The sequence below is a fragment of the Cheilinus undulatus genome, linkage group 13 (assembly GCF_018320785.1).
Source record: "Cheilinus undulatus linkage group 13, ASM1832078v1, whole genome shotgun sequence".
NCBI classification, from domain to species: Eukaryota; Metazoa; Chordata; class Actinopteri; order Labriformes; family Labridae; genus Cheilinus; species Cheilinus undulatus.
The window spans coordinates 26,962,606-26,986,986 of NC_054877.1; the positions used below are offsets into that span (position 1 = coordinate 26,962,606).

The following is a 24,381-nucleotide window of genomic DNA, read 5'->3' on the forward strand; positions in this document are numbered from 1 at the left end:
CTAAAGACTTCCTGTTGTTAAGTCTCAGTGTTGAAAAATGCAAAGTAAGATGAATTACCCTTTTTTTCTATTTTGGAAGACAGTTGTTGATTAAATCTTGGTTATTTACCCTAAATCAAGTGTAGTTCATATTTACAGGTATAAATAGCTTCACACTTTAGCAGTTTCCTTAACATTCAGACATATTTTGTAAATATGACTGCAGGATAATACAGTAACATTGTACCATGCTGCCAGTCGCTGCACATCTGGCTGTATTTAGCAGGGTGTGGGCTAGCTAGCGCCATGTGGCTAAGTGTAGGGTGTTACTGTTCCAGCCCAGGCAGGCTCTGCCTTTTTAGGTCCAGGGACTCCTGGAAGAAACCCCAACCGAGCAAGCCACAGATTAGAGGACCAGCATACTCTCATACAGCTGGCTGTGGGCCTGTGAGTGTGCACACTGTGTAAATGTGAGCATGCAAATGCGTGTTTATATGCATGTGTCTGTAAGTTTGTAATTTAGTGTGTCACTGTATGAGTGTGAAAGGGTTTTTTGTACACAGTATGGTTTGCACTTGGTTCTCTCGATGCCTTCACTGTCAATCATACAAAAACAAAATAATATGTTAAACAAAGATGAAGTGTGGGCATAAACAGGGTGAAGCAGAGGATGGTTGAAAACAAGACGGATGGAATGAGGAAGAAACAGAGAAAGAAGAGGACAAGGATGAGGTTAAGAGATAAACAGGTGGAAGTGAAGAGGGGTAGCCAGAAAGAGCGTGAAAGAGGAGGAGAGATGGTGTTACATTGAAGTGAGAGGAGAAAGGTCAGAGAGGACACCGAGAGTGATGGCACCGAAGGGAGCAGCGTGTTAGATGGCAACCAGGTGTGTTAGACAGACGGAAGCCTGGATCCTGACAGGTGGTGTTTGGCCTAATGGTGTCATCACTGGCATCTGGATTCAGTTCGTGTGTCTGTGTGTGTGTTTAGCAACTTTCCTCACATGCACTCATAGGTTCCTGCAAAAGCTTTTTATTCAGTGGAAAAGAGCATTTGTTCCAATTTTATTCAATAATAAGATGATAAAGGAACATAAAACAAATCATATTTGTTATTTTTCAGTGTCTTCATACACTCTTTATCTTGGCTCTACATGACTATGAAGGAAAAAACCCAGTCTGGCATCTATGACTGGATTGGAAAGCAGTGATTCTTTGCAGTAGCCCACCTGGCGTGCTGTGGATATGGGGGTCAGAAGCACAAAAAAGTGGGTGGGACAGTTCCATGAAGACTTGTCAAAGTGAATGTCCTTTTGGTCAATCTAGTTTTTGGTCATTGGGTTTTTGGCTCTGAAACAGATATCAAACAATGAAAAACAAATACTTTGATTTTCCTCACAATTTGAAGAAAAAAATCAATGCTGTAATACAAGGGCATTTTCTTTTCATGGTCAATAATGAGATGAGCAAATATTTAACAATGGTTAACAATTTTCCTTCTTTTTCTCCCACAAAATCTGCTATTGATAAATAGATTAACATACAACAAAACAAGGCACAATTCTACTTACAAACTAATGGTGGTACTAGCTGATGGCTGGGTTGGCAATGAAGTGTTTTTAAGTATTCCAAAAGATTTTGGAGTGTTTCCATGGGAATTTGTGCCCATTCATTTTGTAGAGCATTTATGAGGTGAGTCACTGATGTAGGACGATAAGGCCTGGCTCATAATCTCCATTCCAGGTCATCTCAAATGTGCTTGATGGGGTTGAGGTCAGGGCTCTGCATGGGCCAGTCAAGTTCTTCCAAACTGAACTCATCAAACCATGTCTTTATAGTCCTTGCTTTGTGCACTGGGGCACAGTCATGTTGTAATAGAAAAGGGCCTTCCCCAAACTGTTGCTACTCAGTTGGAAGCATAGCAATGTCCAAAATGTCTTGGTATGCTGGAGCATTAAGATTGGCCTTCACTGAAGATAAGGGGCCAAGCCCAAACCCTGAAAACAACTTCATACCATCATCCCTCCTCCACCAAACTTCATAGTTGGCACATTGTAGTCATGCCAGTAATGCTCTCCTGGCATCCACTCAACCCAGACTTGCCCATCTGACTTCTAAACTGAGAAGCAGCATTTGTCGCTCCATCGAACACGTTTCCACTGCTCCACAGTCCAGTGTCAGTGTGCTTCACACCACTCCATCCAATGCTTGGCATTTGACTTGGTGGTGTTGGACAATCTATGGGGCAAAGTCTCATAAATCTAGTTCTATACGATTCTTTATTTATGACAAATTTGTACGTACTATGCCATCAGTGTGCTGGTAGGCCTGTTCATTTTGTTTGGCAGAGCTATCATAGAGAGGAGGGTGCTATTAACAAATGTTAAGCAGTTTGGGCTATGTCATGTTATGCATGATCACTTGCAGTTTGTGCAGAGCTAATACTTTTAGGGTTGAGCAACAAGTGAAACTGAGAAAGAAAGAGGCTTAAAATGAAGCAAACATTTCACTTAATCAGCTGTTTTTGAAAAATATGGCCTGTAATTGTTTGAAAAACTTAAGACCACAGTATGGTGCACTGGGAAGTTTATTTATCTTTTTATTTATTCTAAAAGAGCTGAAAAAATGTTGATGCCTTCATCATATTTCAGCTCTATCATCACTGTTAGGAATACAAGTTATTAATTCAAACTCTGGTATTGGATTGGTACACCATATTTACACAAAGCCTAGGTACCTAAATCAGACTTTAAAGACTTAAAAAGCTGGCTTGGAGTGTTTTGACTTTGGAATTCCTGCCTCTTTGTCTTCTTGACAGCAATCTGAATATCTTGAGGTTTTGGACTGCTCCTTTAACAAAACAAAAAAACGGGAAGACTAGGGGAACATTTTTAAGATCAAATGATTTATTACACCCATTTCTGTCTATTTTATGTAGATACACAGTGTAAAAGTCAAAGAAACAGATTTTATTCTGATCCTTACCCAAGTCTCCAATCATCAACACACTCAGACTAAACACAAATCCATGCACTGGCACAAAGTATTTATGAGCAGCCAGACTGTCATTGTGTTCCACCCCATTTTAGTTCAAGGCAGATCAGTGGTCATAAAGCTTAATCTGATTTGAAAAGTACTGGCTGGTTTGCTGGTTTATTCCTATGCTCCCCTCTAAATGACCAAGCAGTGCTCCCTTATTTATTCATTTTAGTAGGGCTCTGAACGTCTCCCAGCTGGCCTGCTGAGTAATACCATCTCCTCCCATGGAGATAAACTGAAGCCGAGCGATCCACAAGAATGACAACATGCACGCTCAAATGTATCAGATTTGGGGAACAGGCACTAAACGTGGATCAAAGGACGAGACTGCATAACCATCAGACAAGCGAGCAGCAGTCTGCTGTACTGCTTTTTAGTGAAAAATGTGGCTGCTTGGTCGGAGCTCTGGGAAAATGTACTGCAATCCCAACGAGAGCAGTTTCTGTTATTTGCAAGTGTAAAAGTAGGAGCTTTTTGGGATAAAACTTGAATACATTACAGCCGATGAATATATTTTGATGTGTAGTTGACTTTTTTATAGTGAAATGGATATACTGGGAGGATAAAATATTGAAAACACCTCATAATACAGTAAAAGAGTCAATAGTACCACAATCTTGAGCCTTTACAATGACCCAAGTTGAATCAAGACTTGTCTTAAAGTTTAAAAATGCCACATTAAAATAATGCTTGTTGCCTGTTTTCAGAATAATATGCTTAGTCTCTGTTTTTAAATTCTTCATGGTCAGATGGGGAGCATAGATACTATAACATTGTTGTACTTTTCTATTCAGGGTTGCAAATCATAAACATGCAGGTAATCTCACAGAAAGTTATAGCTACACTCCTTTAACTGATTATCAACTAAAAATACAGAAAATGTTGATAAGCCATTAGGGAAATCCCTGGTTATTGAGTAAAACATATTCAATCAGCTATAGACAGCTTAATCAAAGCAACTAAATATAGCATTCTTTCTAATCCTTACTTAAATGACTATTAACAAACATTACTGCACGGTTAGCAAGCAGGTGTAACTAATAATTTTTTGGAATTGAGAAATTTCGTATTGTTTAAATTTATAGCTGCCGCTGCAAAATCGTGTCAATTCCTGTCAATCAGAAAGCTCTAAACAGGAAGTCACAAGCGTAGAATATCCAGTTCTTTCAAAATACACCACAATGCATGAACTCTCAATCGTAAATTACCACTGTCTTAGAAGGTCATATTTTTATGGTGGATGAACTTAAACAAAAATGTGGTTGCAGAAATTTAAAGTGAACACCCTTGGAAAACCATATTCCTGTGATGTAAAAGTTCAGTTCAATATTACATTCATGCATAGAGTAGAGGATGTTAAAATGATTTGGTGTACTTTAATGACAAATTGGAAACTAAACTAAAATAGAAGAAATAAAGTGTTGGCACCCAAAATATCCTGGGAGAGGATCCCTAAAACCCAAAATATGGCATGATCTAATGTAATTATTTAACTTTCTTTCCTTTTAACTTTAATAAATGTAAATCACCATCAGGCCTTTATTACATTTTGTGAAATATATTTTCTTTAGAGAACCTGTTAATACCAATTTTTAATATAGAAGTAGTTCATTTTCTAGTTCTACTTCTCTTGAATAAAGCAAAAGTGATTGATTAAAATAATGCAATACTTCTTATTAGAGTACTGGATTAATCAGCAGAGGAATAGAAAGCGTACTCGATTACAAAATTAATCGATTACTGCAGCCCTACATGGGATTTCTCACAGAGATGATAAAATGTCTTGCAGGATTAAAAGGCTGCATTTTTGCAGTGTGAAGTGATCCAATTTAAGTCAAAAGTCTCTTGCTATTGCTCCTGACACTTGAAATCATTTGTGTGGCTGCTAGTGAAGAAACAGAGCACAGCTGATACCCTACCCTTGTGCAAACCACGCTCATCCAAGCCGCATGTTACCAGTGGACTAAACAGAATAAATCATCATGGTATGCAATAAATCTGCACTGAGTTACAGTGACAAGAATACAGTGTTTAATTAGTGCATACAGTACATGAAGATACACGCAGATTCAGTCCTCTCCTCTCCTCTCCTGCCTTAACTTTTCCTTTGTTTATCTTACCCTGTCTCTCACTCATCTGTCTGGTGTTGGCTGCATATCACATCAATCAGGAACTTGCAGGGGTGAATCTAGCAGAACAAACTCAGCCATAGAGCGCTTTGTGTGCTCCATAAAAACAGATGCATAGTCTCTTATAAATGAAATCCAGTACCAACATGGCACCAGTGCCAACACATCTGATACCTACCACATTATTAACATGTATGAATATTTCATATGAAGTGCTGTTAAATGCACATTTGAGTCATGGCAAGACAAACTATATGTAAGCAGTAATATTTAATGCAAGAGGATTAATAGTTAAAAGTTCTCGAAATGGACCTGCAATCCTCGCATTTTTGTCTACTTGTATAAAACACCCTAGTCATATATTCTATTACTAAAGTTAAAAATTAGTGTTAAGTCTCATCTTGTCTCACAAGCGCTCTCATCACACCCCTAGAGAGCTTCATCTGCAGCCTTTCATTACAGTTAACACTGATGTCTGAGTTCCAAGGGCCAACTAAAAATAAATAGGTTGAGGGGATGACCTGATGAGCTAACATTACAAAGCTGAAATTTGATATTATTTTAGCAGGAATTAACTTACTGTAGCATTGTATTATATATTTTGCTGCAAGGTCATGTCATACATGACATTTCCAACATAGATAATGAGGCTTGTTGATCTTTATAACAAGGTAACTGTGAGGTCTGTCAAAATGAGACACTATGTTTATTTCAGATTTGGGGAACAGATAAATGTATTTCATTCTTTAGCTTTTCAGGAATCATCGTATTAGTGGTTGCATTACCATGTGCACGTAGTTTGACCATTTATTAAAGTAAAAATTACATCATTTTCAATACACAGCAGGAAAATCAAATTATCAAATGCTTTTCAAGGAGGTCTAAAACAATTTATTACTTTCCTTACTTTGACCTGGAGTAGAGCATTACAGCTGTATTATTTGAGATTTTCAGCTTTGCAGCTTGGGCAGTATTGTTTAAATAAACTTAACTTTGGCACCTCTTTAACCAAATTTTCCCTATTTTTTTGTTCCATTCTTCCAAAACACAATATACTCAGTAGATAACAACACCAGTGACTTTGCTCACTGTGATGCAATAGTCAAACAATCAGGGAAACGATTTGTTTCACTCCCACCTCTTGCCTCCCACCTCCTAATTTCCTGCTTTCAGGGTCACCTCTGATGATGTCATAAGACACAAGGACATCTGTTCCCATTGTGGCGCTTGATTGGCTCACTTTATCTGCATGCAAATCACGTTGGTGGGGACCAGGAGCACACTGGCCTAATTATGCCAAACACATTACTCAATTGGAACGATGGCGCCTAGGAAGGATTAAATGAAAGAAAGAGGAATCAAGATTAAGAGAAAAAGAGAGAGGGATGCTGTGAGAGAAAGGATGGTAATGGGACAAGCAATGGAAAGTAAGATGAGATGGAGGAAAAAAAAAAGGAAGAAAATGATAGTTAGGGTAAGGAATGGTATGCAGTTCAGGAGGAAACAAGCAAAGGGAAAAGCTGAAAATACTGAAAAAGAGAACCAGATGGATTGAAAAAGAAGCAGGCACAGCTAAATTGTGCAGACTGCCAGCCAGAAAAAGTCACAAGAGAGAGAGAAAGAGACAGTGTAGGAAAGACTACCGCAGAGAGCGGCTTGATAAATGACATGCATTATGTGATGTGTCGGCTTGTTTAATATAAGGCTCCTTTTAATAGCATCTAAATGCTGGCTAAGGGGCTTTCACTGCTTCTGGGGCGCAGTATGTGCAAGATAAGTGTTGTTATTGATGGAAAGTCAGCCTGACATATAAACAGCCTAATGGCTCCCAGATCATCACTTGTGAGTTCAGCGCGCCCAGGACAACAGTGTTTGTTTACGCCTTGTTGTGTTTATGTGTTCATTGCACAGGTGGGGAAATAACAAAAGGGAAAAGGCTGAGGATGCTGGGTAACAGTGGATGGAGGGTGGTTATGGTTGAAAAAGTAGTGATCAAAAGCCATCTGGTGTTTGCTGAAGAGGCTGTGACTGGGATACAGAGTGTGCACAAGCATTCTTGGACCTAAAAGATTAGAGGTTTTTTGTCTCTCTCTGCCTTTTCTTTTATTCTCCTTAAAAAATCCACCAGTTACCTCATGGAGGGTTCTGATCAGTATAACTCAGTCATTTTAGTCTGGTCAAGTAGGAAAGTTATCAGGGCTTCATCTAAAGTGAGTATATTGTTCTAGTAACATTATGTTTATACTTTATTTTAGATTTTGAGGTTTTAAAAGGTTACAGTATTTGTTATTCTAAGTATTGTCTCAGAATGCAGGTGCATAGTCAAGAAATTAGTCCTTTAAAAGCAAACTGTATAGTTTCCACAAGAACATTGGCAACGTATTCCACAGAAACAGAGTAGCCCGGGGCAGCCTTGTCCTATTTTTGGCAACTTTGGCCTATCCTGTCCTACCGCTGCCAGGGTTTCTGCACAGCCAGCCTCATTGATTTTGTGTAAATTAGACATTTTGTAGAAGTTTTCTGACAAAATTTGTTGGTTAAAAACTGGTGATTACCCAAAACTTCATGCCTAGGTCTTTTTCTTCTCATATAAATATAAGCACCATTTAATTTTAAAGGATCAAGGATATCTTTATTATCCCCAAGGGAACTATTTGACAAACCCTACAGATGAATTAAAGAAAATGCAAAATGTATCAGAAAGAAGACAATGTCAGTAAATGAATATCTCAAGTAAATGTAACATTAACCTACTTGAAAGGCTAAAAGCATTAGGAACTAAATAATTTATCAAGGCTGTTTGTTGGAAGGATATCTGCGGCCAGACAGTACCAAGAACTCCTCTGAGCCCAGTGTTTCAGGCCTTTCTAGCAAGCCTGGAATTTTGGGGACTTCCTGGGGAATTTAAAGGTTAAATCCACACTAGTTACTCTAGCATTGGATGTCTTCTTTATCTGTTTTTTAGTCAATTTTTCGTTTGTTCCTGACGCTAGCCTTAGCAGTAGCCACTCTAATGTTTCCCACAATGCATTGTGACGTGTTGTGACAACCAATGGCATGAGAATGAGAATATTTTAAAGAATTTTTGCCAAATAATGTTTTTTTTTTTTCACATTTTGGTCCCCAAGAGATGGGAAAACAGTTTTTGGAAAAAAAACCTTATTGTTAACAGTGTGTGATAATAAGAAAATCTTTGAGTTTTAATTTCCATTTAGTTTTTTTGTCTTTATAGTCTGATAGCTGTTTTAATATCCAAGTGACGTCACTGCAGTACACATATTTTTGAAGCCCAGGTTGTCCTGATATAAAAGGATGTTTATAGCTTGTCTGCACGACAGGGTTGATGTTTTACAAGCTTTTTAAACCAAAAGGCAAGCCAGAATGGTTAAAGAATAGCTTAGGGCTCAGAGGGTGAAACAATGAATGCTTTGTATAGATGATATTTGGGATGTCTTTTATATTTTCGGGGGAATTTTCTTGGAAATTTTAGCAAATTTTCATGGAAATATGGGAAATGTATATGCAATTTGAAAAAGAAAGATTTGGATTTTTTGAGGATGTCCTTTGAAAATTTTAAGAATTTTCATGGAAATTTCAGAAAATTTGTTTGGATGTTTTGGGGAATTTTCTTTCATTCTCACTGAATTTACGGGGATATATGTATACATTTTTGGGGGAATTTGTTAAAAATTCTAAGCAGAGTTTTCTTCAAGATTAAATTTATCTCGTTAAAAAGTAGCAAAATGGTCATACCAGAAATATAAGTAAATCAAAATAATTTTATGCAAAATATACAAGGCAGTGGAAAACATGAGTGTTCAATGCACTGATTTTCTTGAAAATATTCAGGAATGTGCATGGAATGTTTTGGGAAATTTTCATTCAAATATTAAGGCTTTAAGATCAAGTTTCACCGCTCAGGTCTCAGGTGGTTAAAGGCACTTATTTTTCTCAATCTTGCAAAACATTTTCCCACCGCAAATTGTATGCGTGACCAAATGTCCCTTAAATTCACTTTTTTAAACTAAATGCAGATAAAGTTAGAACCTGCTGACATTTAGCACAGGTGTTGCATTGGCAAAATAATAGAGATAACAGTTAAAGCTCAGTGGGCTTGATTTTTAATTTGTACACAAATCCATCCTCATACCAGCTCCTTTTATTCTCAGACAGGGTTTTGAATACACTTAAGACTTGCATCCATCAGCCAATCAACATGATTGTACATTGTGATGCAAATCAGACCCAAAAGGAGCTCGAAATGTTAATACTGGCACTGTTTGTGCTGCTAGCATACTTATGCTCCATATTTCAATGCACCTGATTTCTCCTCCTCCTCTCTTGGCCTATGCTGCATCCCTCTATCTCTCCTCCCTGCCAAAGAACCGTCCAGCTAATATTATCATTGAGCACTCATCAAATGGACAAATGAAATTAAAGTTGTCAGATATGAAAGAGATACATGTTCAATTGCTGCTTTTACAGCCTGGTTTCTCTTCTCTCACTCCCTTTCATTCTCACTGATTTTTCCATTTTTGTGAGATCCTCCCCTGTCAGTATCTGATGCTCTGCCAAAACTCAGTTTTTCTGTCAAATTCCTCATTTAGTTTGCCATTTATGGTCCTTAAATTTATATGATAAACGGTCTAAAGCTGTCTTTGCTTAGGTCATCATAAGAATATCTACTTTGCTTTTCCTACCATTTTCCCTGCGTGGGTTGTGTTTCCTGTTACTTGTTACTCAGAAATCAAGCCTTGCCAGAATCTGGCTTGTATATTTAACTTATTTTTGCAGTCTTTCAGCAGGGTCCCTGGGTGCTTTGAATAATTTCCTGCACATGTACAGCAAAGTCAACCGCCAATCGGGGGAAACAAGCCCAAAGCTGAGTTTTCACAGGAGGTCAGAGGGTTTGGTCAAAACAGACATGTTGTTGTAAAGAAGCGTTGATTTCTTGTCAGTGTGTGATGACTTAATTGTCAGCCTGTTTGACATTGCACTGTTCAATCAACTTGTGTGTGTGTTGCAACTTTATTAGACAGTAGCACATGTTGCCAGATGTGCTAAGCTCCCAGTATAAGAAAAGTGATTCTGGATTACTCTGTGAACGAATAGCACAATCCTCGGTCTGTTAATACCGCTGTGTGAGAAAGTAACTCGGGATCAGTCAAAGCCCTCTGGTGATTGACAGCTGGATGAACATCAGCGATACCTCTGTGTACCACCAAATCTATGCCAATAACTCAGCGATAGTGGGAGAAGATGGAAGACTGGAGAAGAGGAGGAACAAAGAGAAGAGGAAGAGGCTTTTTGGTTTAAATCTCAGTATTGATTGATAAAAGAGAGTGTGGGAGAGTGTAAAATGTTAAAATATGTGACTTTGTGCCACATCAGGGTGTGTGTGCATGTGTTTAATCAGGTTTAGAAACAGTGTGATGAGAGAACGTAGGACTGGAGTTAAAATAAGCCTCTGACATGTCAAGGTGGCCTGGATGTGAAGCTCAGAGTGATTACAAATGAAATCATTAACTCCCCTCTCACCGCAGGAAGAAAGTCATTAAGACACACAGGCTTGACTTGGCTTGTTCTAAGTGTGTGTGTCTGTGTGTGAATTAAAAGAATAATGGGCTGGAGATGGGGAGTAGTAGCAGTAGTATATTTAAGAATTTTCTATCATATTGAAGGCAAAGTGCTGCTGTTATTTGTAAGTATGAGTCAAAGTCTGTTACCTTTGATTAAGGAAGTCAGAAAAATTCAAAGATGCCTTTGAAATATATCATCCCAAATGCCCCCTGAAGTTGGATTTTGGCTGCCAGGGTGAGATTTTGCACTGACAGCTGAAAAATCGCAACAGTGAAAGGGGATTTTTCTTAATAGTAAAGCAAAATCAAATATGAAATAAAGAAATGTGGTGGCTTTTCAGTTAAAATCAGCTACTTCTAGTCATAAATATGTAAAACAAAATTATCTGGAAAGATGTTACAATAAGATCACAAAATTCAACAGAGAGCACTGATTTGAGTCAGTTGGATAGAGCAGGTACCCAATATGCTGAGGCTACAGTTCTCAATGCACTGGTAGTGGAATCTATTCCCAGTCCGTCTTCCCACACTCTCTCACCCTACGTTTCCTGTCTCTCTTTAGCTGTCCTAAATAAAAGCAAATAGTCCAGAAAGTAATGATGACAATAATAAAGAAAAACTCAAAAGGACTGGTTTACAGCCCTGCTGTCCTCTATTGACTAAAAGTAAAATCAATGTGGTTTGTTATGAATAAAGAGGATGTCTTATTCTGAGCAGATTGTAGCATTTGCACCATATTTAGTCTATTAATAAAATAAGAACAAACAAATGATTCAAAGCCTATACTAAAGTCTCTTGCTTTGATTTTGGCACCCCCTGTAGACTAAGAGAGACATATTCCTTGCTGATATTGTTCTGAGGCAACAATCTCATCTGGCTGTCTTTAACAGCCATTAATTACGTCTCAGTTTGGGGCTGTAGCTGTTAAAGGACATAGCATACAAAGGACCTCTCCTTTGTCCCCTTTAAAGGAACCCTGTATAATCAAACAAATTTACCTTCTTGAATAGATATTTGTATTTCTCATATTTATATTGAACTAAAAAACTCACTAAATATCTGCATTTTGAGTAAATTTGAGCTTTTAAACTCACCAAGAGGTCGCCATGTTTGGTCCGCACTGGTACTTTGACGTCACTTGGCCGTAGCGCTCCTCGCCATTCCAGTGCTTTAATCAGCTGTTTCAGACTGGGGCAGTGGTCTACAAAGTATTCCCCGTTTGTGTCACCTGCTTCCCCCACCCCATCCTTTCATTTTTAAGCAACCTCTGTCACCTAACAAGCTACATTAGAACTATCTAATGTGCCATAAAGTGGTTAACACCAAGCAGTTCATCCTCAAACACATTTATGAAGATCATAACACAGTTCTGATTTGTTTTAGTTCTGAATCCGTTATTTAATCCAGGAAAAAAGAGTTTCTCTGTGGAGACAAGCAGCAGCACTTGTAAAATGACCTTCTGCACACATAAGAGACACATAAATGCATCCTTTGAGATGTGATGGCTTACGTTAGAAATTAAACCCTATGAGCAGTTGTTTCTACATTTCTGGAGCTTCTTACTGCCAACATCACCGTGAACTGATGCACTCTCACCTGCTATGAATAGGCCTATATTAAATAAAACATTACTACAGATAAGTAATGTTACTGTAGCATCTTTACACAGTGTACTGTTGATGAATACTGTCAAAAGAATAAAAGCAAAATATCAAACATACGATAAAAGACAGGATAAGATTACAATTTCTACCAGCAGAGCACAGAGCCTTTCTGTGGTAAACAATGTACTTTTTTTTTTACCTTACTTGTGTTGTTTATTTGTTTTAGTAACTCATGCTTAGTCTTTTATTGTGTGATATATGCCATTTCATAACTGCAGTAATTTCACCGTAAATAAAGTTCACAGAAATGTTTATAAATGGTATGTAATGATTCTTTTGAAAGCCTTTGGAGGAGTCTTCAGCACAGGTCAGCCTTTTGACGCACGGCTGTGATGTAACTGGCAGAACTTCAAATGTGCACTTCAATGGCTACAGCCCTGACACTGAGACAAAGCCAGCAACTCTCAATAAAACACTCTAATACACAAAATCTATTTACTTTCTTTGCTGTTCTTTAGTGTTCTGTGACTCACTAAGTTAACACCTAACGACGGATTTGGTTAAAACTTTTTAAAAATGGCTGTTTAGAAATGATTTGATTTTTTGGCTGATGATTTGCTTTTGTAGCTCAAAAAGATTTCAGTATCCATTTCACTCTGTTTCAAAACTGTTTAAATAGTCCTCATAGGAGTTTTAATTTCCAGGCTATATCCTAGTCCTGTAAACAACTCCTTGGCATATTCTATTACTCCTAATCAGGCCTGCCCACAGAATTGGCTGCTCTCCTGAAAAACCCAGAGAATGGGCCCTCCCCAGTTGTGATTCATTGATGATGTCAGAGCATGTTTGTTGGATGTGTAGAGCTGGTGCTAGTATCCTGGCTAACAGTTACCTCATTTTGGGGCTGAAAAATTTATCAAACTATTACTGGGTTCTGATGTTGGAATTATTCCTGCGACTTAAAAACCCCTTTTCAATTTGCTGCCCAATTTTTATTGCTTCTTTTGCCATTTCTGACCCATTTTTTTCTGGGTTTATTTATTTATTTATTGACCTTTTTGCCACTTTGAACCAATTTTTGCCAATTAAGGCCACTTTTTGCCACTTTTAACCCACGTTTACTGTTTTCCACTCTTATTGCCACTCTTGCCAATTTTCGCCAATTGTTTGCCTCTTTTGCCACTTCTGTGGAATTTCTATCCCATTTTAACCGTTTTTTTTTTTTTTTTTAACTACTTTCACTCATTTTTGCCAAATTGCAATTTTTGGCTCCTTATGTGCCACTTTTAACCCAAATATACTGTTTTATACCTTTCATTGCCACACTTTTGCCACTTTTAATACAGTTTTGCCACTTTTTGCCCATTTTCCACTTGTCGCTTAACCCCCATTTTTTGTTACTTCTTTTGGCATTCATTTCCTTTCTGCTTTTCGACGATTTTTAATTGCTTTTTACTTATTTTTTCCACTTGACTCAAATTGTTGCCATTTTTATGCCACTTCTTACCCATTGTTGCTGTTTTTTTGCCATTTATATCCACTCTTTTGCCACTTTGCACCCATTTTTTTCCACTTTTGCACGTTTTGCCATTATGGCCGCTCTCTTGCCACTTCTTCTGTTGGCGTTTATCTCTAATTTTGACCTCTTTTCAGCATTTTAAGTGCTTTCTACTAGGGGTGTAAATCACCAATTACTTCCCGATATGATACGATAGAATACAATGGAATAGGATACAATACGCTACAATACGATATGACACGAAACTATGCAATACAATACAGTTCGATATTGATATTGACATTTTGGATGATATGATACTATTCCTGATATAAAAAAATCTGCCACCATATGATTTTAATTGTATTTAATATAGGGGCCTACAATCCATATCAGGCGATGCACAAAATTATGCACAAATTTCACAGTTACAGAAAAGAACAGCTTCTGCAATTGAACTATTTACAGGTCTCTGTATTTAATTAAAAGTTTCTTTAACAAAAAGAACATAGACCTGCATTTCACTACAATACAATTTTAATGTTGTAAATGCCGTCTCAATTATTTAAACCAAGACTATTGATTACCTTTAAATTTAGAACATATCTATAAACATTTGTGTTAAAACATATTAATTTAAAAAAGCAAACATTTTCAGTACCAAAGATTTTTACTTCCTCACATCCTCTGAGCACTCTTAAGCACCAATATTGACTTTCTCTGCAACCTTTTATATTAATGATCAAAATTGTTGGCCTGTTTTTCCATGTTAGAACTTATTTACACACACGTGGACTTCAGCAAATATTTTCTGCTATCAGCCCTTCAAACTTAAATGTGTGAATCTATAATGTGGCAGTTCATTTGTAGTTTATTTGTACATCATGGGATTTAAATGCAGTTAAATGTGTGACAGTAGCTGGGTGTCCATTACAGTTTTTCGCAAAATAAAAGCGATATTCCTTAAATTGCGATAAGGTACACTTGCGCTTTGAATGCTTTTCCACTGAAGAGAGTTTTGGGCATAGCCCTTGCAATTCTCGTAAAATCTCATCTCGCGTGAATCCGCTGCAGGGAAGCTTGACGCTCAAAACCTGTTGCGTGTTGGTACGGTTTTGGTTACACCTATGGCGGTTGCCTTGATAATTTTGAACAAAAGACGACAGCAACGGATGATAGTTCAGAGGTAAAGTCCGTATGTATAAGGGTATAAGTATGATGTTATGAAAAGTTTCGTCTCTTCTTCTGCCTACACGTACCGCGCCATGTTGTCGTGGAGTGACTGGTTACGTGAGACCATACGTCACGTCCCGTGACTTGTAAATACGGGAAAAAGTGTTTCCATTGCACTTCTGCAACATATTTCTATATCGAAACATCTGAAAAACCTCCTCATGAAAGCGTAAAAACTTTTTAGCGATATTTTAGTTTTTTTTTTCGAAATTCAGGTGTTTCCATTACCAGTTTTTTATTGTGCTATTTCAATTTTGCGCATTTTCAAGTGTAATGGAAACCCAGCTAATGATGTTATAGTATATATTTTTTTTATTACTTTTTATTTATTGCAACCTTGATTTTGATCAATGGAGAGGTTAGAACTAACCAGTTTTATTTTAAATGACTCTCCTGTAATGAGCAGCCTCATAACAAGATCGTGGGAGTGGGGGGTATAAAGAGAACAGCTGTCCTGCTTGAGCCACGTTAAGTTTGGACAGCTTATACTTTCACTATAAATCCAACGTGACATGGCAGAATAACATCAGCGTATCAAAAGAGACATGCAGAAGCTGACTTTTACCTTTGTGTTTATCCGGGGTCTGCAGCATCAGACAACACCCAGAAAGCTCTACCTTTCATTCCTCATTTGCGCTCGGCTTTGCTCCTAATAGTATATTTTATATTTTTTGGTTTTAAATAAACTTAACTAAAACATACAGTTGATAAAACTTGTTTTAAGTGTTAACAGTTAAGTTACTTAGTCAACTTTTTAGCTTTTTTTATGGGCTTTCAAGGCAGAAGCCTTTTCTTTTTAAGAACGTGTACTAGACGATCAGCATAAAGTTTGATAAAATAATTTTTTATTTTTTATTTTATTTAATTACGCGATCCATGACTGCATTGAAATCCCAAACATTTTTGTCCCTCAGCACCCAATATACAGAGCAGTAAGGCCCCCTTTCCCATCACTTCTCCCTCTGGGAGCAAATGCTGGTGGAGGTAGGGGAGCTGGAGGTGAAGCTTTGAGGGATGATGCAGGATTGAGGGGGAAGAATAAAAGAGCGAAGGCTGATATAAAGGATGTGGCTCTCTGTTTCATGGAGACACAAACAGATGAAGAATGAGAAAGGTCATCTCTACACACAAAAGCCAGTGCACATACACATACACAGGGGCTTTGTATCATACTAATGATCGTCATTATTCACTTGAGCTGAAGGGCAGAGGAGAACTGGACAGGGCGATACCATTTACCAAGATCTGCCCTCCACATGTGATGATCCCTTACTTCACAGAAAAACTAACATAGCCCAATAACCTTCAGACTGTAGACAGAAATGTTGAATAATTAAATGCAGGAAAGAACTTTTCACCATCACCTATATGGAACTGCTTTTGCTAAAACTCTTTTCGCTTAACCCGAAGTTGGGCCTTTTAGCAGTATGGCTGACAGTAAACAGCAGCATGAATTCTAATGTGGATTAAAAGCAAAGCTGCACCTGTCACAGCCACTCCCAGTCCTTCTGGCTTTTTCTAGCATAGCGGGTGTGCGTGTTTGTGTGCAGTGTTCTGATCCTTGTGTGTATCTTTGTGCTGTCACTTTGAAGTTTGTCTCTCCGTGCGCCTGTGTTTGTGTGCACGTGCCTTTCTGCTGACTCCTGGAAGCGTGGTTTAGTGCGTCGCCTTGTGCGTGAATGCGCGTGCATGTGTGATTGACGTATCTGCAGCTCTCCTGGTACTTCGAGGCTGGCCCAGGGCTGTGTTCGCAGATAGTTTGAGTGACAGGAGGTCAGGGAACAAGGGGATGATGTGTCATCCAGCAAGGCGGTCTCGCTACTAAACAAATGCTGGACATACGGCCGCTGCATGTCAGAAGCAGTTATCTCACTGAGTGTAATAATCTGAGAAATATAATGCGTCATTTCAAAGATGTAGGCTACATTTATTCATTAAGCTGCTGATTTCTCTGCACTCTGCCTTTTGTAGCTATAATAAGGAGATTATGAAAAAGGTTTTTCTCTGCATTTTTCAAAACTTTTGCATCAAACTTCCCTGCCTTTAGGGAATGCACTTGTTTTCCTTCTCCCTGATTTATTTATTTATAAGCACACCAATCTAACTGGGTCCTGCACCGTGACTGTCTTATTAAAATAAGGCTAAAACCACAATGTTGCATGGTCTGTTTCTCCACTGTGTATTAAAACACAATATGCAGATGTAGTAAAATTAAAATGCCATATTAGGTTAAAATCCAATTTCTACTTTGAAACTAGAGATTACAGATGTATTTTCTTTGTGCTGGCAATGTTTTTAAGCCCTGGAGAATGATGTGTTTTCAACCAGAGCTTATTTTATATACAGTGCCTATAAGAAGTATTTACCCCCTTGGATGTTTTACTCTTTTTGTTTATTTAAAACATCAATCATGGTTAATATAATTTAGTTTTTTGACACAAAAAATACAATACAACCTTGATTTTGTCAAAGTGAAAACAGAATTTTACAAAGTTACATCAACTGAATAAAAATATGTAAGGTAAAATAAGTTGACTGCATAAATATTCTCCGTCTTTGAAGTCACTGACCCAATTCAGCAGTGGTCCAGCCAACTGGTGCTAGTAGTCTCACAATTAGTGAAATGAGGATCACCTGAGTGCTGTTAATGTGTCGTATGTGATGATAGTTATAAATACACCTGTGTCTGGAAGGTCCAGTCACTGGTTAGTCAGTATTCCTGGCTACCATTACACCATGAAGACAGAAGAACACTCCAAGCAACTAAGAGAAAAGGTTATTGAAAAGTAAAAGTCAGGAAATGGATACAAAAATATTTCCAAGGCACTGAACATCCTCCAGAGTTCAGTTAATTCCATCATTAGGAAATGGAAGGAATATGGCACATGTGTAAATCTGACTAGATCAGACTGTGTCCACAAACTGAGTGACTGTGCAAGAAGGAGACTAGTGAGGGAGGCCACCAAGACAACTATTACTACTCTGAAGGAGATACAAGCTTCAGCAGCTGAGATGGGAGACTCTGTTTACCAGGTTCTTCTCCAGTCAAAGCTTTACTGGAGAGTGGCAAAGAGACAGCCACTGCAGAAAGAAACTCATTAAATCTTGACTAGAGTTTGCCAAAAGGCATGTGTTAGACTCTGTGGTGAAAGGAAGTTCTTTTGTCTGATGAGACCAAAATGGTGCTCTTTGGTCATCAAACAAGACACTAGCTGACACCAAACACTGGACATCACCACAAATACACCATCCCGACTGTGAAGCACAGCATGCTTCTTGGCAGCCGGCCCTGGAAGGCTTGTAAAGGTAGAGACACAGGTGTCTTTACACTGCAATCACTTGAGACACATTCTTTGCACTCAGGTGATCCCCTCTCAACAAGTTGTGAGAGTACTAGCACCAATTGTCTGGACCTCTGTTTATTTAGGTCAGGGGTGAATATTTATACAATCACTTATTTTACCTGACATATTTTTATTCAGTTGGCATTTCTTTGTAAAAATCTGTTTTCATTTTGACATCAATAAGGTTTTGATTGTATTATATTTTGGTTTGTTTTTTCCAAAAACCCAAATTACATTTACCATGACTGATGTATAAAATCAATAAAATGGTTGAACATCCGAGAAGGCGAATACATTTTAAAGGCACAGTATCTTAAAATTTGAACAAGAACAAAAAAGCATGCGACTGACATTAGCTCTGATTTTGATATAACCTACACTGATGTGACTTTGGGCATGAACCCAACTAAAGGAAACGCCACAAATCATCTATTGGTCTTGGCACTAATGAAATGCATTTGTAGGACCTCATATGTCAAGATTTAAAGCTTTCCAAAATAAAAAACACAATTTGATGAAGCTTAACTCCCTGAATGTCTCCAAGATGACTTATGTGTATATTTTAGACATATACTGTCAGACTTTGTAAGCAGCCTCTGAGCACAGAATAACCCTTAAATGTAGCAAAACTAAGAATATGATTTACAGTAAGTCCCAGAATGACTGTCTGCTGGTGGAATTAGAAGTAAGTACCTTCAACTCAGTGCATCTGATGAAAGTAGGCCTGTGTGTGAAATCGCCAGAAGACAACAGGGGTGAAGCAGCCAGGCTGGTGTTTTTTAATGAGTGGGAAAACAGAGCACAGATACTGTATTCACCAAGGCCGGTGCTTAGATAATGCCAGGCAGATGGGTCAGTATGAGCTTAGCATATTAACATGTTATGTAACTGCAAGTGCTGTGTTTGTCTTCAGGACATGCACATGTGTGTAACTTCACTTGGTGTTTTCATATGTTATCTTCAGGGCAGCCTGAAGCAGATGTGTTGTTTCGGTGTTTCTCTGTGTGCGGTTGTGTGTTGGACTTTGTACATATCATGATGTTTTTTAAATTCAAAATAAAAATAGGAAAAAGCCTTGTTAGGGTTTAAGCAAACTCCAGCTGGGTTGTCCCTGTGGAGGCCATGACTTTCCCCTTTTCTTGTCTCCTACAAATCTGGGCCTTTGGCTGGTAGAGATAAGACACCTGCAAATTCAAAACCCTTCCATTTCTTTGCTACAGACACACATTAACAAACACACAGAATATGCACATGTAGTTGTAAAGCAGAAGGATGGATGGAAGGATGGATGGCTAGATAGATGGACAAACAAACGGATGGATGCTTGAATTGATAGCAAAATAGATGTGTGAAATATTGGATGAATGAATGGCAGGATGGACGGAAATAGGTCTGCAGATTGATGGAAAGATGGACAAAAGGATGGACAGATGGATGCCTAAACTGATTGATGGAAAAATGGATAGACAGGTGGATGGATTGATGATGGATAGATGAATGAATGGATGGATGGACAGTTGGATGGAAGAAAACATGGAACATTGGATGGATAATTGATTTGATTGCAGAATATATGTATGAAATGCTGGATGGCTGGGTGCAGGATGGATGGATGGATGGTTGGATGGATGGATGGATGGATGAATGGATGGATGGATGGATTGACAAATTGGTTTATTTGATTGCAAAATAGATGTGTGAATGGTTAGATGTATTTATGGATAGATGATGGATGTATGGATGGATGGATGGATGGATGGAGGGATGTATGGATGATGGATGGCATGAAGGACTAAAGGACAGAATGGATGAATGAATCAGTAAACAAGTTGATTTATGGATTATAAATTGGTGCATTGTTCGATTGGTGATTGGATGGATAGATGAATGGAAAGGGTTGGATGATCAATAAAATGGATAAATGGTTGACGGATGGATGGATGGATAGATTGAATAAAGGAAGGACTTTTTGTTGCATTTGGTTCCTGGTTGAACTTTGTGCTCTCTCAGCAGCAAGGTCTCCTTATTTATAAAAATTGTTTACCCACAAAATAGAAATAAAAAAAATATTTATGCCACTAGCAAAAAAGAATCTTGTATGTGACTGAAAGCATCTTGATAGAACCCAAAACCCATGATGTAACACTATAACGAGTCATCACTTTAGCTACAGCTACCCATTCAGCGCAACACAATCAAATATAAAAGTTTTGCATTAAATATGATTTGTAGACTGGGCTGTTTTTCTTAAGGCTGTGGTTATATTGGATTGCATTACATTTGCAGCATAATGCATATATTATATCGTGTCCTCCTCATACATATAAATGGGCTGGGCAAAGCAGGAGAACATCACTATAGGGAAATGGTGATTCAGTTTCTCACCTGTTTCTATTACTGTTTTTGTTTATCTGTGTCAGCCTGACTTCTGCATACTTCTACTTTTTCCCAAACACTGACAACCTGACCGCCTTCCTGTCTGTCTGTCTGTCCGTCTATCTGCTTTACTGCCTGCCTTTGCCTGTACCCTATATCTGTAAATCCTCACTCAGAGCGGTATATACTGCACACTGAAGCACTGTCACATCTTTGACATCCCCCAGCGGGACTCTCTCATATTTAAGCTTTAGGTTGACTGACAGTTTGAGGCAGTGTTGGTATGCAGCAAGAAAAACTTCATGACATATTTATGCTTTTGAGTACAAAAAAACCTACATTTTCCATGCATGAAGAGGATAGTATAAAGCTGTGGAAGAAATAAAAAAGTGCAAACATACGGTATACTTTATAATGCAAATAGGATTCAAAGGCACTTCTAAATTTGTAAACATTTCTTTTCTATATTTTTTTCTAGGTTACTTCCTGGAGTTGCTGAACCAGTCAGCGGTTAGTCTTCAGGAGAGTTTTACTGCATCGTGGGGGTCCTTATACTCCCAGAATTCTCAGGTCTTCTCTGAGCTGTACATGGATATAAAACACTACTACAGAGGATCCAACGTCAACCTAGAAGAAGTCCTTAATGAATTTTGGGCCAGGCTTCTGGAGAAGCTTTTCTACCAGGCAAATAAGCAATATTTTATAGGTACATCTCAAGTTTCTTTACAGCATACACATAAGATAAAGCTGCAGATTATGTATATTTAAATGTTTAATCATTGAATGTATTCTGATTGCAGGCGAGGACTACCTTGAGTGTGTGTCTAAGCAGATAGAGACACTACGACCTTTTGGAGACACGCCCCGTATGATGAAGATGACGGTCACTCGCACATTTGTGGCAGCCCGTTCCTTTGTTCAGGGGCTGGTGGTCAGTGGGGAGGTGGTTCGCAAAGTGTCCCAGGTAAAACCTCCACATCATTCCCTTTCTTAACTTTTTATTTGCTATTATGCTCTCCCCATTCCTATAATTGAGATAACCTCATTTCATTTAAATTTAAAACCCTTTTTTCTTACTGTCAGTATTGCTTTTGATGGAAGTAACAGCCTCACATTTCTTTTACTGGTGCCTAATCAGCTGTAAGGCTAATATTACCGGCTCCCATCCAAGGTTCATTGGAATTCCTTGGTTAAGGTGAATTCATCTCTGAACACACTCTCAGGCCTGTGTCTACCAGTCCGTGCACACAGTATAAAGCGGTGGCAGATCAATGTTGCTGGAAAACGAGAGGCTCCATAAAGCATGGCCCACGGCTCAGACAATCAGCCCCTGCAACAACAGTTAATGTCAGCGCCCTGCTGAAAAATGTCTCCCCAGGCTGTGGGTAGGGTTAATATCTCCCATGAGGGATGGTCTCCTCTGTGTATAAGACAAGAGTAGGGTTAAGATCAGAGCAAGACTGAGAAATCATTTTAGCTCCTGAAAGGGAGGTGGCCAGTATCGATGCTGCAGTGAAAAATATCTCCCATCAGACACTGGGCGAGACGAGTGCTGAGAGCAGTGGACCTATGAGAAATATATGTTTCCTTTGACAAAACAGATGCTGCACCAGAGATGAATATTACAATCTTTTGCCTGATGAAATATTACAAGGCCAGGCTGTGTGTAAGCATGAGAAGATAAAGCAGACGAGTAGAAAAAACTGTAGCATGATAAAAGAGGCTGCATAACTTCAAGGCCACACATTCAGATGCATGCCAGAGACAGAACCTATATGATCTTTTCTCCTTCTACCTTATGTATGAGTTCAAACCAGTGGGTGGCAAATCCTACATTGGTCTGTAGCATCATAGACAGAAAACCTGGTCTAGCATGTCTCTTTCTGGCCCAGAACGTGTCACACCTACACAAAGAGACCCGAGGATGTCTCAATTAAAAACCTGAACGCAGTGAAGCTAAGCACATCCATAGCCGCAGGGGAGTAAAATCAAGAGTCACCATGAAGACAGATCATCCAGAGTAGCAGGTAGCGGGAGGATAACAAGACACAGACAGTGACAAGCGAAACTGCTTCACCTAGAGCTACAAGGATCATGGAACTAGTGTAGATGAATTGGAGACATGACAGTTTTGACTAAAACAAGAAAAGAGGGGTGTAAGGAGCAGAATTAGCATGCTATGTTAAATATGCTATATTTGATTTTTTTGGCATGAGCCCTGGACCAGCCAGAGTATATAACCCCTACAGACTCTCTTTCTTATACTCACTACAGTGCACAAGTATTTAAAGGTACAGAAACAAAAAGACATCTCATCATGGCCTCAAACATAGATTTTCATTTCCCCTGTGTAGATATCTGTTAGTATAAATTTCCTGTCTAATCCTTATTTGTTTGTCCTGAAGGGCAGTGAGTGATGTGTTCATTAAACCCAGCCTGGGCGTGGAGAATGTGCGAATAATTAGCACAGCTTTTACAAAATTACAAAATGTCAGCCCAGTGATAATGCCATGCCACTGGAGCTTCTCTGAATGAAGTCATGGACTTCCTCTCGGCATTTTGATACAAACAGTCATTACAAGTCTTTAGAGGAAAGGCAAGAGTGCTCTGTATTGCAAGATTTGGGACTGTGGATGAGGGATGCTCCCAGCAGCTATTATCCTGGTCAATTAATCTCACATCCCCATGACCCACCTATTTTCTTGGCTGGATAATCTGCAAAGAAAATACATGGATTAAATGCCACGAGAATTCAGAATAGTCGGCTTGGGTAGAGGTGAGGAAACGTGGAGAACTGCCAACATTTAAAGCAATTTATTAAAGTTGAGGGAATGCATACAATGTGCAGTAGATGTAATGAGCTGTGTCGCATTTTAAGCGGAGCAGGATCACATTATCTGTGGGTAAACAATAGGTTTTTATCGCACACCTCTGTATTAAATATTTAATATTTTGAGTTTGTAAGTGTGCAAAATGCATTTAAATGAGAAGAATCCTAAACTCAAAACCATCTGATGGAAACTTTGTACCTTCAGTAAATTCCATATTGGTCAGGTCAGGTATGGGAGCATAAGCCAGTTCGGCACTTCACTGTGTCAGCTTCAGTCCTGTGCTGCTCTGGCCTCCAAACCTGGGGCATGCCCATTTCCCATCTCTCCAGGTGTTCTTCCAGCCTCTCGCTCCACAACAAACGCAGTCTCCCCCCTTCATCTCGACCAGCCTACATACCATATACTGGGTCCTGGGCGCCCAGTATGTGGTATGTGGGCTCGTCCAGGTGCCGGGGAAGTTTGTCGTAGTACAGGACCAAGGTTGATGCAGCGAAGTGTCGAACTGGCATATGCTCCCATATGTGACTGAACCTGAATTTTCAGGTGAAGAATGGTTAAATGACAGGGCTCTTCAATTAACTAGTAAGTATCTTGCTTAAGCTAGCAGAAACTTTATTACTCAGACACAAACACACTGGTTAGGGTCACCTGTAGTGATAATTTTCATACTTACAGCATTACCATTTTCAAGTGAACTCAAGCTTATCTCGCAATAAACATAGTACATGCGCAGCTATCAATTATCAGTAACTTAATAAATGTAGTATTAT

General features: G+C 38.7%; 1 protein-coding gene across 3 annotated transcripts in view; it reads left to right on the forward strand.

The window, feature by feature from the left end:
- The window catches only part of gpc1b (glypican 1b), a 130,215-nt gene that overhangs the window by 85,170 nt on the left and 20,664 nt on the right, over positions 1 to 24,381 (forward strand). For all 3 annotated transcript variants that reach the window (XM_041802774.1, XM_041802772.1, XM_041802773.1), the window contains 2 exons: positions 21,259 to 21,486; positions 21,581 to 21,744. In XM_041802774.1, coding sequence (XP_041658708.1) covers positions 21,259 to 21,486; positions 21,581 to 21,744 — 392 coding nt within the window. The remainder of the gene's footprint in view (positions 1 to 21,258; positions 21,487 to 21,580; positions 21,745 to 24,381) is intronic.